General features: G+C 40.6%; 1 protein-coding gene across 1 annotated transcript in view; it reads left to right on the top strand.

Annotated features, from left to right (window-relative positions):
- Positions 1–355: 355 nt before the first annotated feature.
- The window catches only part of LOC128949280 (inositol polyphosphate 4-phosphatase type II-like), a gene marked incomplete at its 5' end in the record, with an annotated part of 125004 nt that continues 109560 nt past the window's right edge, over positions 356–15799 (top strand). Inside the window, one exon of the mRNA XM_054294139.1 lies at positions 356–369. Within this exon, the coding sequence (XP_054150114.1) occupies positions 356–369 (14 nt within the window). The remainder of the gene's footprint in view (positions 370–15799) is intronic.

Below are 15799 nucleotides of genomic sequence, written 5' to 3'. Positions count from 1 at the left end.
TCATATCCTTCCCAGTTAAAAAAACTTTCCAGGAAGTTCTTGTAGTTTTGTTTGGGTTTTGCTTGTTTGCTTTTAGCTTTCCTGATAAAGTTTTAAGGCTGTTTGTTTTTTCTCTTTGATTGGGTAATAAAACTGAGCTGTTTCCATCTCTCTGCTGTAGACAGCTGGCACCCTCTGGGTTTCTGTACCTCCACAGTGACACCCTTCACATTGCTCAGCTGTCCTTACTGAGTGTTTGCCCATGTTGCACAGGGTACAAAAGATCCTCTGTTTCTGACTGGTGTGACCTTCCCACCGGAATACCCCATCTATGAGGAAACTAAAATAAAACTCACGGTCTACGATGTCAAAGATAAATCCCAAGACACGGTAAGCGCTTTGCTTCAGTCCGTGCACAGATCTGACTGAGGAATGAGTTTCTTGCTGTGTTGTTCTTCGGCTCTCATTAGCAAATTGGGGAGATGGTTTGATGTCAAATTGGTTTTGTTGTTCTCTTGTGCCTAAAATCTACTTCATCTGTTGTTGATATGTTAGAGACTAGAGAAAGAGAACCATGCACTTAAGGTGGGCTTTTTGCTATTGGCTTTTTAACTGGTTACATGAGTCAGCACAGGTATTCCTGGCAAAGAAAAGACTGCTCTCTTGTGCTTTTTGAGAGCAGAGAACACATGGAATAGACTCTGATAGCACTGCTGTGAATAACTTTTCAGAAATATATTTCTGATAATATTTTACTTCTCTGCATAAACCAGAATGACAGTAGAGCCTGTAACTTGGGAGAGAGCTACTCCTATTTAATCTCTTGGGTGGTGATACCTGCAGCTTTCTGTTGCTGCTTTTGTTCTTGATTTGTAGCAGTCCAAACTCTACAGCTAAAGGTGAATCATTTGGGGTTCCAGTGTTGTAGACTCTTGAGTACAGAGTCAGCTTTTTATTCTTGGGAGTTACTCACTTGGGCTGATACATGGAGGTCAGAGGAACAATCTGAGTGGTTAAACTGCCAAATAAAGAGCTTGAGTACTATTTGATGTGTTCCAGATAATCCAAGACAGCCTTAGACAAGGGCTAAGCCTTTGTCTTAGCCTAGGACAGAGCTAGATGTCATAACAGGACCTGTGGGAGATGTGTATTTTTCTTCTGCAGCAGGCTGGAGTCCAGCTGATTAGTTTGCTCTCAGCCATCAAGAATGGCCACGTTGACACCTGTGTTGAATTGACTGAATTGCTCTGTAGTTGGCACCCAGCATGATGAAAGCAAGTGCAAGCTTCTGTCCTGGCTGTATATATGTTCATTATCTAGAAGAAGGTAATCGAGGACATGATTTGAAGCTTGGGACTGTCTTTGAGCTGCTTACAAAAGTAAAGTTCTATGTTTTGAGAACTTGTAATTTTTTCAGGTAGAAAATTATTGGTCTATTTGTTTAAATTTTCAACCTTTGTGAGCCAGCAGGTTGCTTCTGTCCCCTCACTGTGCTCTTTCATGGGAATATGTGGAGTGTCTTAAGCATCAAATCTGAATTTCTTCTCTGTTTAAGAAGGGAAGGGACATGTATATGCATTTTATAATGTATATATTTTAAATTTGGTGTTGGATTAGACTACAGGGACTTAAAATGGGATCTGCTGTTTCTTCAATAGAGTTGTCACCTGTGGACAGGTAACAGGCATTGAGTTAATGGAGTTGGACTTTGTCCTTCCCTTCCAGTTTCATTTTGACTGACAGATGCTGGAAAATAATATCCTATCAGTAAGTGATAAAAGTGAACTGGGTTGGTAGTACTTTTTCCCTGTGTTACTGCTTTTCTAGCTCCAGGCTCCTCTACTGCCACTTATGAAAGAGAAGATCTACCCTAGAGAACTAATAGAACTTGATAAGCTTTTTGCAAACATGTAAGGACTTTCTGTAACTGTTCCTTACAATTGTAGTTCAGGACTAGAGTCTCTCCCAGGGAATCCCACTGATGTAGCTTGTAAATCACGAGATAATACCTTTCTCTTTTGTCGTAGCATTTGTATTGTTCCTATGTGAAACATTCTAGATCTGTGCTGTAGGACCTTTTTGTGGGGGCAAGTATTGATCTCATCTCTGATTTACATACATTTAGCATTTTTTACTACTCAACCATTTTAAGCTGGATGTAGGCAATAAAAAATTAAATAAGATGCAAGATTTAAATCAAGATGAGCTGCAGCATATGTGAATGACCCCAGGCTACCCTAGTTGCAACTTCGTCTGTGGCAATATTTCCACTTCTGTTTACATCCCAGAATCTCAGTCATGCTATCACTTGACTTTCTTACCTGTAATTAATTAGAAACCATCATGCTTTCTATTAGTTTGGGTGATTTTTTTTCAAGTCTGGATGTTTATGTAGGCTCATAAGAGTCAGGTTAAAACGAGCTATAATTTGATATCATTACCAGCATAGCTGCAACAGCACGGATCTCCATGCTTGGAGATCAAACCAAACAAACTGGATATGTCCCTTTGGCAGTGAAACTGCTCCCAGGGCTGTGGTGTCACAGCTCTGATTCTCCAGTCTGCAGCAGAGCTGGCTTTCCTGTTCTTCAAAAAGTGCTGCCACGTATTACAGCTGCCAAATGTAGTCCCACCATTCCTCCAAACGGACAGGTAATCCAGTTTTGGGTGGGGGGGAATCCAGGCCTGCTAGGCATGCCCTGCTCTTCCAGGCTGTGCTCCAGAGCAGATGTGAGCTCAAATCATTGGGCATTTGTAGCAGAAATAAACCTTGGATTGGACTGTGAGCTGTTCTGCAGAAATCGTGTTACAGCAATAATTCCCACAGCATCAGGGCTGTGCTACTGCTTGCCTCAGTTAATGAGCTCAAAGTAGTTAATATCTCTTGTCACAAATAAATACTTTAACTTTTCTTATTTATTTTGATGCAACTATAGGAAGTGAATTCTGTGCATGAATTAAACTCAGCAGGATTTTACTACCACAAATAGAAGACTGTAGAGAAGGCGGGAAAAGGGCAGTGAGTACATCACGGGTAAAGCATTTTCTTGTTGTCAAAGGTTTGACATTGGCACAAGGCCAAATGCCCCCATGAAAATACACCTTCTCTGGTGTCTGCTGTGAGATTTTGACCAGGAATAAACAAAGCAGGCTCTCACTTGAAAAAGAAGAAAAATTTATTAACTAAACTACAAAAACAATTACCAAACTACACACAAAAGAAAGGGGAAAAAAAAAACCACAAGGAAAATGAAAACCTCACAAAAACACTCTCCTCCTCCTCCTCCCCCCCCCAAATTCCCAATACAATACAATCCAAAATCAATTCTGGGTCCAGCACCACCCTTTAGAATACTCGACTTCAGTTCCTCAAGAGGAGAGGGAGTCCTTCCATGTGTCATGGTGGCCTTTTCCGTCCTTGTTCCGGTGCTCTCACCACCGGACCAGAATCAGGGCTGCTTCCAGGGTTGTCCTTTTAAGGAGGCTGTGTCCAGTTCCAGAAAAGCTCAATCTCTCACCTCTGGGACATCTGTCCCCCCCATATTTTATATACCCCCTGGGGCCGAGGGGTGCCCACACTGAATCTTCTTTGGCTCTGGGACATTTCTCCCCCTGGACTCAGTCTCTGTATTACACGGAAACATAGCTCTGTCCATGGCTACACAAAAGAGTCCAGCATAAAATGCCACTCCCTCTTCTCCATCTTTCCAACATCTCTCACTCTCTCTCTCTCTCTGGTCCAGACCTTCATCACTCGCTCATTTCCTTCGTCCTCCTCCACTCTTATCTCTCGTCTAGGAAGGGGTAATGTTCTGTGAAGTTTTCATTGTCCAAAAAAAAAGGGTGAAAAACTCCTCCAAGCGGCTGGACTCCTGGCTGCACCCCCCCCATCTCCTCAGCCGGGCTGCCTGCTGCCAGCACATGTTTACTGCTTTCAAGGTAACGGCACACAAACACAGGCTGCCCTCTCTCTCTCTCTGTCTGTCTCCAAGGGGGGGGAACAGGCTGCCCATTGCTTCCTGGCATTTCTTTACTTCTTCCTTCCACCCTTGGGGGGGGCCAGGCCTACCTCTCCCGGGCCGGGCCGCATGGCTTTTCCCCTCCCCCCGCCCAGCCAGCAACTGGGCCGGGGGAAGAGACCCAACTCCTTCGCCGCCGGAAATCCAAAGAGAAGCTGCCGGGGGAGAGCCCTGCTTTTACCCTGTGTTCTCAGAGGTGGATCCCAGTGCCCAGTGGTTAGGCCAGATGGCAATATTCAAATCTGAGCACTCATTGGCCCCATCCACACAACATCCCAGAAATCCTGTTTCCGGGTCAAACCATGACACTTGGGTTTTGTTAAACCTGGCTCTGACTGTACAAGAGAATTTGCTCTCATTTTCAAATCTGCTGGAATTTTACTATAATAGAAAACTAACTAAATACTTCTTGAGTTGTGCACACAAGTGATAACATTAAAGTGAAAGAAGATGCTCCTCATTGAGAAACAACCAGAATTTATTTTTGGCCTGCTCTTTAAAAAAAAAAAAAATCTTGAAAATTACCTTTCAATGCTAGTATTCCTGTACCAGGAAGCTTTTAGTTGCTTCACTCTTGACTGTCACTTCACTTCCATTATGTAAGAAGTATGGTTTAATTATATTGAAATACTGTGCAGCTGGGATCACATTCACTCTGCTTGACACCCAGAATGTTCAGACTGCACTTCTCACTTTTTATGCTTCTCTGTCTGATGTTGATCATAATTATATCTTGGCTGTGTCAGATTTTCTGTTATTGCGGCTTTTTAGGTTGATGAAAGGGGGGTTTTTGTTTGTTTTGACTAGTCTTTCTAAGTGATTTGTTACTGTAAGTTTTCACGTAAATAGAAACTTTTAAGAAAGACTATGGTATTCCCAGTTCACTTAGATATACTCAGAACAACGTAGCTGAAACGCTTATGAAATATCCTTTAAATATTTCCAGCGAAGCCACGCATACAGATCGGTGGGTAATGCCATATTGTGAGAAATGCATAGTGACATCTGTTTCTACATCACAAAGATTTTTCTTCTCATATTGCCGTGGGCAAATTTATGTTTTGCTGGCTTGAGCTACACTGTCTTTAGGATTTTATAAAGTTGGGTTTTTTGTAATGCTGGGGCTGTACCTGTTCTATGTCATTGTCAAATAAGATCAGAATTATAGGCTTATAAATCGTTGAAAAATTACCTCTGTCCCACTTTTGCACAGGCATGCTGTTCTTACCTTTCTTATAGGCATGTAGGTTAGCCCAGTTTGGTCTGGCAAGATTTAGAGCTGAAGCTGGGCTCATTCTCTGGGACAATACTGCATAGCACGAGTCAGGTACCACTGCTGCATGGCAGAGCCACAGAGAATACAAAGCTGATGGTTTTGTGTTCCACTGAGAGAAGTCTACTCAGTGTGGACTCCTCCTCCTCCTCTGCTCCTCATCTGGGAGGCAGTGGGTGTTGTTCTTTGTTTGGAATATGTCTATCCTGCAGCAAGAATTAACCTCATACCCAGTGAGTTGGCCACTTCTTTTTCATCCACACATGGACAAGTGCTGGGAACAGAGGCAGGAGCAACTTTCTGAACCTGCTGGGAACTTTCTATATCTGATCTTTGCGTCATCCCTTCAAAGATAATCTCCTTTGGATGGATATTACTATTGGAATTCATGTGCGGTACTGAAAGTTACACACAGCCACTCCAGTGTTATCTCCTGAGGGCAAGGAGAAACTGGATGTATAAAATACTGTTAAAATATTGCATTTGACAGTCCGGTCTCCCTTTTTTTACTCCCCAAATTTCATCTTAATCACTCAGAATAAAAGTCGACTCATTTGATAATCTTAGAAGTAGTGGGGCTAGAAGTTCTGTTTTTGATATGGGAATATATCTTGTAAAGTGGCAATTTAAGATTACTCAGGCTTTAAATAACTTGTCTTCTAACTTTTGGGGTTTAAATTTTCTATTAAACCTGTTCACTGGGAATGATATTTTGCAAAAGGCTTTGCTTTGTGTGTTTCTTGATTTTGCAAGCGCCCCTGTTAAAATTGAATCCTGCTGGGGTGAGCTGGAAAATGAGGCCTGTCCATCACGACAGAGGCGTTTTGAGTTAAGCCAAATCTGAAGTGACAGCGTTCTGTGTTCCCTTGTGGGCACTGATCCCTGTTACACCACCACCACCATGCAGTTTGGTCCTTGTGCCTTTGCCATCTCTGCTGAGGGGACACTGGAGCACCAGGAGTGCTGCAGGGCAGTGTGTAAAATGCATTGGCAGAGATCAATGTGAAATCTCTACCTCGCCTTCCCGTTCTCTGCCTGCACCACAGTGCACACAGTCCCTCATTCCTGCGAATGCTAAAAATACCGAAACAGTTTATCTTCAAAAGCTGAAGCAAAGTGGTATACTTTGTTTAAAGACAAAAACACCTAAGTCTTCCCTTTATCAGTTGTGTTCCCTGCTGTCTCTGCAGGATTTGCAGAGAAATATTGCCTTAAACTAGAAACTCCTATTATCTCATTCTCCGTAATAGAGCAGTACTGTAGTCTGCTACAGTCCTACCCACAGAAGTACTTGCATTAAAGCTTTAGATGTTCATCTTTCTCTGCAAAATCATCTATTTTTTTCATAAATATATATTTGATGATAGATTTAGTTTTCCTTTTGCATCAGGCTGGATGTTCTTACTAAACATCATTATTAGGAGGAGGAGAGGAACGTCTTTTGATTCTTCGAGGCACCTGCATGTTGAATCCCTCTAAAGTATTGTCAGTTGTTTCCGTATTTTTTAAAAGTCTTGGATGCAAAAAGGGAAAGTCAAACTACTGACTTTTCTTTGGGTTTATATTGATATAAATTCTTTCTTTGAAGTGGCTGAGCTACAAATAGGTTTCATATATCTTAGTCTATCTGTAAGAGAATTGAGGAGAAGTGTCAAGACTGGTCAAGTTACAGTTATAGGCTTAAAGTCCATTTGTAGCCTTACTGCTCTTTGCACCTCACCTTTGAAAATTTAGTGGGAGGATTTGGTTTTGCAAAAATCTTTCTCCCTTTGAAACTATCTACTACTTTTTCTCCTACCCTTTTATTACTTTTTTTTCTTTTCTTATTGAGGAAAACTCCTCCCTCTTCCTGTATCTTCAGGGAAAATTGTAACCTACTGTTTGTTAATTTTCTATTTTCTTTTCCTTTTCCACCTGCTCTGCCAATCAAATGTTATTTGCTGCCTCACATCAGGCAAAGGTTTGTTCTAAGAGCTGACATTTGGGCAAAGGTTTGTACAAGTACCTAGCAATGAGACTAATGGTATTCTCTGAGAGTTTAAAGGGTTGCCTTGAAAATTGCTTAGGAAGAAAAGAACGAATTAGTAAATGATTGCATTTTCCTGTAAATTTTACTGGACAAGGCACTGGAGGAGCTGCTCATCCCTCAGGAGGGATGGCTGGTGCTGGATACTGAAGCCCTCCTAGGGAGCCCAGGCACACCACAGGGGTGAAGGATTTCCTTGAGCTAAATGCAGCAACATGGAAATGTTAGAGTCACTTCAAGGATGAGATTTGTTTGTTCTCATTGGTCATTTTTTATTTGTTGTCAGTTTTTCATTTCTTGATCAGTTCTTCCAGCTCAGATGCACGGGTAGCCAGACAACAGCTGGCCTTGCTATTAAAGTCTGGAGCAAAGAAGGCATTTGAAGTACCTCAGCCTTTCCCTCGTCTTTTGTCTCTGTGTGTCTCTGCATCCATTAAAGATGAGGTTCTCCTTAGCCCTCCTTTTGTAGCTAACGTATTTATAGAAACATTTGTTACTGTCTTTGATGGCAGACGCCAAATGAAATGTCAGCTAGCCTTTGGTCTTTCTAATTTTCTCCCTGTATAAGCGAATGGAATCCTTGTAGTCCTCCTGCATTGCTTTCCCTTTCTTCCAAGGGCCACAAACTCTCTTTTTCTCCTTGAGTCCCAGCTCTAGACAATCCTAACAGAGCCCTTCCTAACATGTGGGGCTACCCCACCTCCTATCTCCTTCCTTGCTTACCCCTTCTGAAGGGTTTGTAGACATTGCACCCTTTGTAGAGATTGATGTCAAACAGAGCAAAGTATCCCATCAGGATTGAAAAGATGAAAAGAAAGGTGTATGGAGCAGTGGTAAGTCTGCCCTTGCTTCTGTGCTATGAGAGCAGGTACTCAGAGGTTGGAACCAGATTTTTCTTTGGAGGTTTTGGAGTGTGTGCTCTGTGAAATTGAAAGCAGCAAATTCAATCTGTTAGAACAGATTTTTCTTCCTCTGCCGTGTGCCTCATAAAAGTGTCTTTTACAGTTACAGCCATGCTTGTACCAGTAAATGTTTACATTTGAAAATTTGTACCTAAAAACTAAAGCTGAGGAAATAATTCTATTAAAAAATAACGTTAGAAACATATGCACTGGACGTAACGTGAGACTTTATCTTCTTGAGCAAATTTTTGCTGGAAGAGCACAGTAAATTGCTCTCAAAGCAAACTAGTTCAACGTTTTGTACTATGCTGTATTTTAAATATTTGATGAATAAACATGAAAGGCTTGTGTAATCATTTAGGATTTCCAATGCTGTTAGAAGTGCACGTATCATTGTATTTTACAGTAATCAAAGCCTCTTGATGTAATCATTATGCAGTATTTTACAGAGCTAAATTCCCATGTGGCTGAAATTCTCCATGCTTGTCTTTCTTCATGCCAAAAATGAGGATTTTGTTTTGATCTGTTCTTTGTTTTGTCCTGTTCGTCACAGATTGTGTGATCTCAAAGAGAGGGCAAGAATCCCTGCCTTCTAACATGCATCGTTTTTAAACAATGCAGCTTGCGTAGTGATGACCAGAAAGCCAGGAGAACAAACGAAAAAAATGCAGTCTTGTAGCATGGTCAGAATTTAGTGCATGTGGTCCTGTCAAAATCTCAGCAGCATAAATGTGAATGAGCACTATCAACAGCAACAATTGTGGGCCCAAGGTTTCAGTGTGCAAAGCAGTTACTGCATTCAGCAGAGCATCAGCTGCTTTGTAGTGTTCTGGCAATTTGTGGTGTCTGAGATGTCCTTTCACCTTGAATTTATTACTTTTAGGTGAGATCTTGGGTTATAACCAAGGATTCACTGACACAGGGAGACATTGGTTATGTTTCTATTTATTCTTTTTTTGGTGGTTTTTTTCACCATTCTTCAGTGATGAGAATTCAGTGCATTTTGTTCCCCCTCCCTTCTGTCCTCCCTTCCCACCTCACCCTCCACCACCCTCCTGAGTTCTTCTCATTGCAATCATGGTATTTTTAAAGCAAGAATAGTTGAATACTTTTAGAGTACCATGCAGCTGTTGATCTTTATTCTTGCAGGCTTATCATCCTTAAATCCCTTGCTGTATACACAGTCTCACTAACGTCAACGAAATTCAGAGGTCTCTCACTGGAGAGGAAGTAGAGGAATGTATTTCGTCTGCAAGTTGCTAAGCAGACATGTTGTCACACACATCAGGAATAGTAAGTAAGCAGAACATTTCTAGCATATGTATTCTTGTGAGATAAAATGAAGGTTTTGAGTGTGTCTATGTTATATGTTAGTCTGACTTGATATCTGCCTTGACAACCCTTTCTGGTGGAATCTGAAATCATTTTACTTCATGTATCTCACTGTTGCCTATGGTTGTCTACATTGCTCAGCTTTTTGGTTCTAAGGCAAGACCGTGGGCATTTGTTACTGTATTTTTAGTGAAAGAAAGAAAATTTCTAGATCTCTCCGTGGAGTAGAAGTCTGGGTCTTTTAGCAAAAACAAATTGTGCAGGTGTAAGTGTCTTAGAAATTGGTCTCTACTATTTCCATCAAAATCTGGCAGCAGCAGTTGGAGCAGCATTGTATCACAGCGCTTCAGGGTTTTTTTCCCTACTTTACAGAAGTTTTACTGGGTGTATTAGAAGTGCATCCAGAGTTACAAGCTATTTCCTTTCATTGCAACAGCATCTACACTGTGAGTAGTTGTGTGTAGGTATGTTTTGTCTTAAAATGCAGATCCATGAGTTTGTGTTGGAAAAATAATTTCTCTGTTGAGAACCCTTCAGACAGGTTTGTTTGCTTCTGAACAGAAGGTCTGTGTCATGAGGGACAAATGTGATTTTTTGCCTGTAGAAGGCAGCGGTTAGTATGTTTTTGAGATCCTTGGAAGGCTTGGATTTTGGCACACAGCTGCCTCAGCGAAATCGAACACTGAGGTCTTTGATTGTTATAGCTGTAGATTCTCATTGCCTCTGTTCCTGCTGAATAACTTGGCAGCTTTTCAAAAAGAAGTAATTGCTAGACTCTTGCTAAAGAAATTATCTCTGAACGTGGAAGCTCTGGATGGTTACTGCCCAATTATTGCTACCCTGTTTTGAAATAACGTCATCCCTGTGAGACAAGGAAGGTTCTGAATAATTAGCTGGGTCCAAATGGCTTTCAGGCTTGGGTATGACAGAAGACTGTCTTTGCAGTATAAATTAAAGTATAGGCACATAGACCCAATTTCATTGAGAGGCTTCCCGAGAGACTTTTCTCTCTGACCCAAAATAGTCATGTCCAAAGTTTCATTGCCCATTAAGACGACCTTGGCATTATCAGCCTGCAGTCCTCTCGTGGTGAATAACTCTGTCTGGACTTAGAATTAGCCCTGTACAGAGTATTTGATAGTAGGGCAGGGATGTATTCCTTTTCTCTACTGCTTTCTGAAGTTCCTTAGGCAGCATCTCAGTGGCCCCTGGAAAAGGCTCCTCTCGGAGGGACCACAGGGCCTGAAGTGTTCATGTCTGTTCTCAGGCAGGCGAAACTCATAATGAGCAGGGTATTCAGTATGAAGACAAAAAGCCTGTTGACTCCAGTGGCATAAACTCCACAGGAATAGGACACTGGCATTCTTAACATCTGAACTATTGTTCCTCATAATCCATGAGCTATCTTTTGAAGGAGTTGAAGAGACGGTAACAAGAAGTGAAGGGGTGTTATGCAGTTTGAAAAAGCAAAGCATTATTTGCCCTGGGTTTGGTTTGTTTCCCCCCTTTTCCTGCCAGTTCATTTTTTTTTCCAGATTTGCAGTTTGGTTTCCCTGCTAGGTGTGCAGCCTGTTCTGTATGCTCAGCATGGACCACGCTGTTTATTTGATGTTTCTGAAACTCCTAGATGAAGCTGCTTTTAGAGTTACCTGATTTTTTTTCACTTTTATTTTAAGACAAATTGGATGTAACCATTGACTACAGGTGTCTATATGTGATGAATTTTGCAAGTATTTTTCTTAATATCTTAAAAACATGTTCAGAGAATATCAAATTGTCTAGTGTGCTTGCCTATACCAAAATAGTGATTCAAGTACTTTATTTCATTTTATTGTGGTTGCTCATTTATGTGATGTATTCATGTCTTGTTCAGGATTAGCCCTGCAACATATGAGAAAAAGCCTTCAATACTTTATTAAAATAATTTAATTTTTCAATGAAATATGTAAGTTGGCTTTTCCAAAGAAGGAAACGTTGTCATTACCATTAAACTAATGTAATGATATTGCATTATTATTAGCAGTTATTTTAAGCAGATCATCACTTTATCTTAAATTAGCCTCTCCTGTTACTGTGAGGCCATTCACTTCTAATAACACCTCACCTTCCTGAAGAACACAGTGGTTAATGGGGACGTTTGGTTTGGCTCATATTTCTAAAATGCTTTCATTTTCTTGTCCTCCATGAAATTTAAACTGTTCTAAAAGCTGATATTAGACAAAGTACCCTTTAAATGTTTGAAATAAAATTCCAAGAATGTTCACCTGGTGTGTTTGATTTCCCTTGAATTAGGTTTGGTTTGGTTTGATTGGGAGATACTTTTAGGGGGGAAAGGGACTGTTTCTGTCAAGATCCTTGGCCTGATAGTGCTTTAAACCTCGTAGGCCTAGCTGGCTGGATGAGTCAGAATTTCCATGTGGTGTAACTGCTGGAGCTTGAGCTGGCTCGGAGTTTGCGGGCAGGGTGCTGCTTGCAGCCTGGAATGTAGGTTAGTGTCTCAGCCACAGTGGCATTTGCAGGAGACAGGGCTAGGATTCTAAAAGGTGCATGTCCTTACATGAAGGTTTCTACATTCATTTCTGGAAGGCAGCTTAAGTTGTTTCCTTTAATCTCTTACTCCTCCTCCTGGTTTTCAGAGCAGTAAGGAGGTCACATATAGGTGGATTATTTTCTAAGCTAGGTGTAAAGACTGGAGTTTGTACCCAAGAGCAGAGTGTGCTGCTTAGTGCTCTTTTTCCTGTGTGCTGCTTCTAGAGTCAATATTAACAAAGTCCTATGAAAAATGAAAACAGTCTATGATAAAACAATGAATAGCATTGAAGGTCTGCTGCATGTTAATAGAGCAGTTCGTATTCATGCAGGAGGAATTTGTATACCTGTATTTAGAGACATGCAGTCTTAGAAAAGATGCTACTTTTTGAGGTATAGTTTCTTCAAGATGTTTAAAGGAAAAGGCTGGAATGTAGGCTACGGTATCAGGTATCTTTATTTACATTTTTTGTTTGTTTGTTTGTGTTTTCCTCTTTCTAAATCTAGATAGTCCTTGTTACTGCTGATCAAGTTCACTGTCTCTCCTTAACCTTTCAGTTTTTAGGGAAGGGAGCTGAAGTAGTGCTTGTGTTGCTACATTTGATTAGCTTCAGATCCAGAGCTGGAAATGTACGAGTTCTGTTAATAAATCCTTTTCTCTAGTGTCTCTCTGGAAGTTGAAGTGATGTGTGACTGCAGGATTTCCCTGGTGATATCACTTCAAACACAGAGTTGTTTGCAACATGTACTGAGTGCTCCCACGTCTTTCTTCTGAGGGTTCTGTTAAAAGTGTTACTGTTCACATAACTCTGAAAATTTCTTGCTAATGAAAATTTTCTTTGCAGTAAATGTACATGAAAATTTACCTACTTTCAGCTCCAGAACTTGTATTTGAATCCAGTCTTTTCAGATATAATGGGATTCTTAATCAGTCTGTCCTTATTTGGAACTGAAAGGAAATTTGTTGAAAAAAGCAAAGAGAAAAAGGGAAGAGTAGATTCCTCACTGATCTTCATGGAAATTGTTAAATTTGCCATGAACTTTTTATGTTGCTCATGGTGCTTGCTGCTGTAGTTCCCTTCTGTTAATTTCAGAAAGTTGAAGAGTCAGGTCAGTAGCAAATGAAACCAGTTCTGCTGACAAACTTACAGATTTCTGAAAAGTGCCCTAAAAAATAACAGTTTCTTTTCAATGGCTTTATGATTTGTGGCATCCTCTGTTTCACGGTCCTACCTTGTTTGTCTTTTAAAGCACAACACATCATACCCTTGAACAAAAGGGAGATTTCTGACATAAATTTCACTGAATATTTTTCATTCAGTTGGCTGCTGCAAAGGCAGTTGATTCTTATATAATTTTCATTCACCTGTAGAATTAGATTTATGTAATTTGTGATAGGCTCTGCTGCATGTCACTATTTGTTACTTTTTTACCTTTTAGCATGGATTTACCACAGCAGTGCAAAGAAAAAAGGCAGTTTATCCTGCATGACAAAGTTACTCCCCTAACACACAGAGTTTGCACGTAACCTACTAAGACTGTAGATGTTACTATTTATGTGCTGTATAGCCTTTGGGGAAATCATAGCTTATACACTGGGCTGGAAAAAGACTGAAAGGTCTGGAATGGGACTGGATTGTCTAAGGTGCTTTTTAAGAAGGAAACATGAGTTTTTAATGTTTTTTCATTTTTTTCCTTCATGTTAGAACTTCTGCTGTAGCTGAAGAGTATGTTAACTCTTATGGGTAGATTTTATAAAGGTATTCTGATGGGAGATACTTATACACCTGGAGATGTCAATGGGCTGCTCAATGGATTTGAATCAAATTAGACATCCAATTTCCCATTTTTTTTAGGTATTTGAGATACTTTTTTTTTTTTTTTTTTAGCCCCATGTATCTCCTCAGGCACTTTTAAAACTGCTTGAAGAAATGTGTCAGCACCATTTTCAGACTCCGTGTGCATTTGAAAAATGTGACCCTGACTTCTCCAGAGTGGTGCCCAACAGAGCATCTCTGTTAGAATGCAGAGTTCAGCCTACCTACACAAAGCAGTATGCTCCATTAACTTCAGAGAGGAAGACCAAGCACCTTTCCAAGAATTCATTAATCAGGGGTCTGGATGAAACACATTCCTGGGAGTCAAAAAACAAACACATTTTGCTTCCCTCTCCATCCTTTTTTAGTGAAAAAACTTAGCAATAAAACTCTTAAACTGAAATATGAACGTGTGTTCATTACTCCTGTTCTTACAGTCACAGGAAGGTCCATGAAGGCTGTGATGCCTTTTGCTTCTAAATCTTTGTTATAAAGGACCACTGGAAAGGAAAGTAAGTGTTTAGAACAGCAACAAGAATGCATTTAGGAAATTTCAGCTCTGTCAGCAAGTCCTTTCTGAAATTCCTATTCTCTTGCAGGGTTTTTTGTCAAAGAAGATTTTGATACAGGGACCTCTTATTCTGACAGTGTGAATATATGTAATGCTTATTATTTTTAAAATTAATTTTAAAAGTAATTGGTTTGAGGTGCTTGAGTGTGATGGTTTGGTTTGGAAGAGGTTCTTCGGCTGGGTTAGTTTTGTGGGGGGTTTTGTTATTTGGGTTTTTTTATTGTTCATTTTAAGTAATTAGCGAGAATAGGGTAAGGAGGAATGAGGAAGGTTGTGTTGGGGGCTACAGTACCGATCCTGTGCTTATGTGGATGTATGTAATTAGCACAACAATACTGTCACTATTTTAAGCAAGGCAATGCTCTTACTCTTTTACACACCTCAGGACAAAACAGGAATTTTGGGTGCTTTGAGCCTCTGCCACTGAATCCAGGCCAGGTGGTTAAAACTGTGCCAGATTCATAGCTGAGTGTGTCTGCTGTGGCCCAGAATAGCAGTCATGGTCCCCAGGGCAGTGCAAGCATAGCAGCAGTCATGGAGTGCCCAAAAGAATTCAAGAGGAGTACAGCCCAAAGGGAATTTGCAATTTTTCAATTACATTTGAAGATATGGTCATTTGGAAGATAGGATTCAGTTAGGTTGAAAACTAATCTTTTCTGAAAGAAAAATAATTATGCTGAGTCACAAGGGGATCTCTTGTTTAAATTATTTTGGTATTATTCAGTCTTTAAACAGTGACTTGTATCTATTTTTATCTATTTGCATTTGGATGCAAGGAAGTTCACTTTTTCTAGTAAGGTTCTGCCACTTTTCTTGTCACTAGTTCTAAATAGAGGGATGCTGAGAAACTTAGACCTGCTTGGAGTCTTTAATACACTGCTATCTGTCTGGTTTGGGTGTCCCCACGTGCTGTGGCATAGTGTTTGGGATGTTCCAAAAGCTTCAGTTCTTTGCTTTTGGTTAAAGACTACCCCAGCTTTTAGACTCTACTGATATTAGCCATCTGCATTCTAACTAAGTAGAAAAGTTGAGTTTCTTCCTTGGGATGCCAGGGGGCTACCAGCGGCTTTAGAATTTATTTTCCATCCTGGTGCAACAACTTGTTTGCGCATAATTTTTTCACCTCTTCCCCAAACCAGCGTGCATTCCACTGCCAAAGGCAGTTCCTGACTCCAGTGAGGAGTTCTGAAGCAGTATTATTCATGCCCCTTGTGAAAGTATCACTCGTGGAGAGGAATGGTTTTAGTTTTCTGCAGGTAAATTCCTCATAAGTAATTCATTTTATCTCTGGGGGTCTTGGGCTGTGGGAGAAGGCAAAGTTACTCATTTCAGCCCAAACTCTTTTGTGTGG

Source organism: Melozone crissalis, unplaced genomic scaffold (assembly GCF_028551555.1).
Source record: "Melozone crissalis strain CALT ecotype California unplaced genomic scaffold, PUWL_Pcris_2 ptg000214l_1, whole genome shotgun sequence".
NCBI classification, from domain to species: domain Eukaryota; kingdom Metazoa; phylum Chordata; class Aves; order Passeriformes; family Passerellidae; genus Melozone; species Melozone crissalis.
The sequence above is the reverse complement of the archived record's forward strand: the minus strand, read 5'-3'. Positions and strand labels throughout refer to the sequence as shown.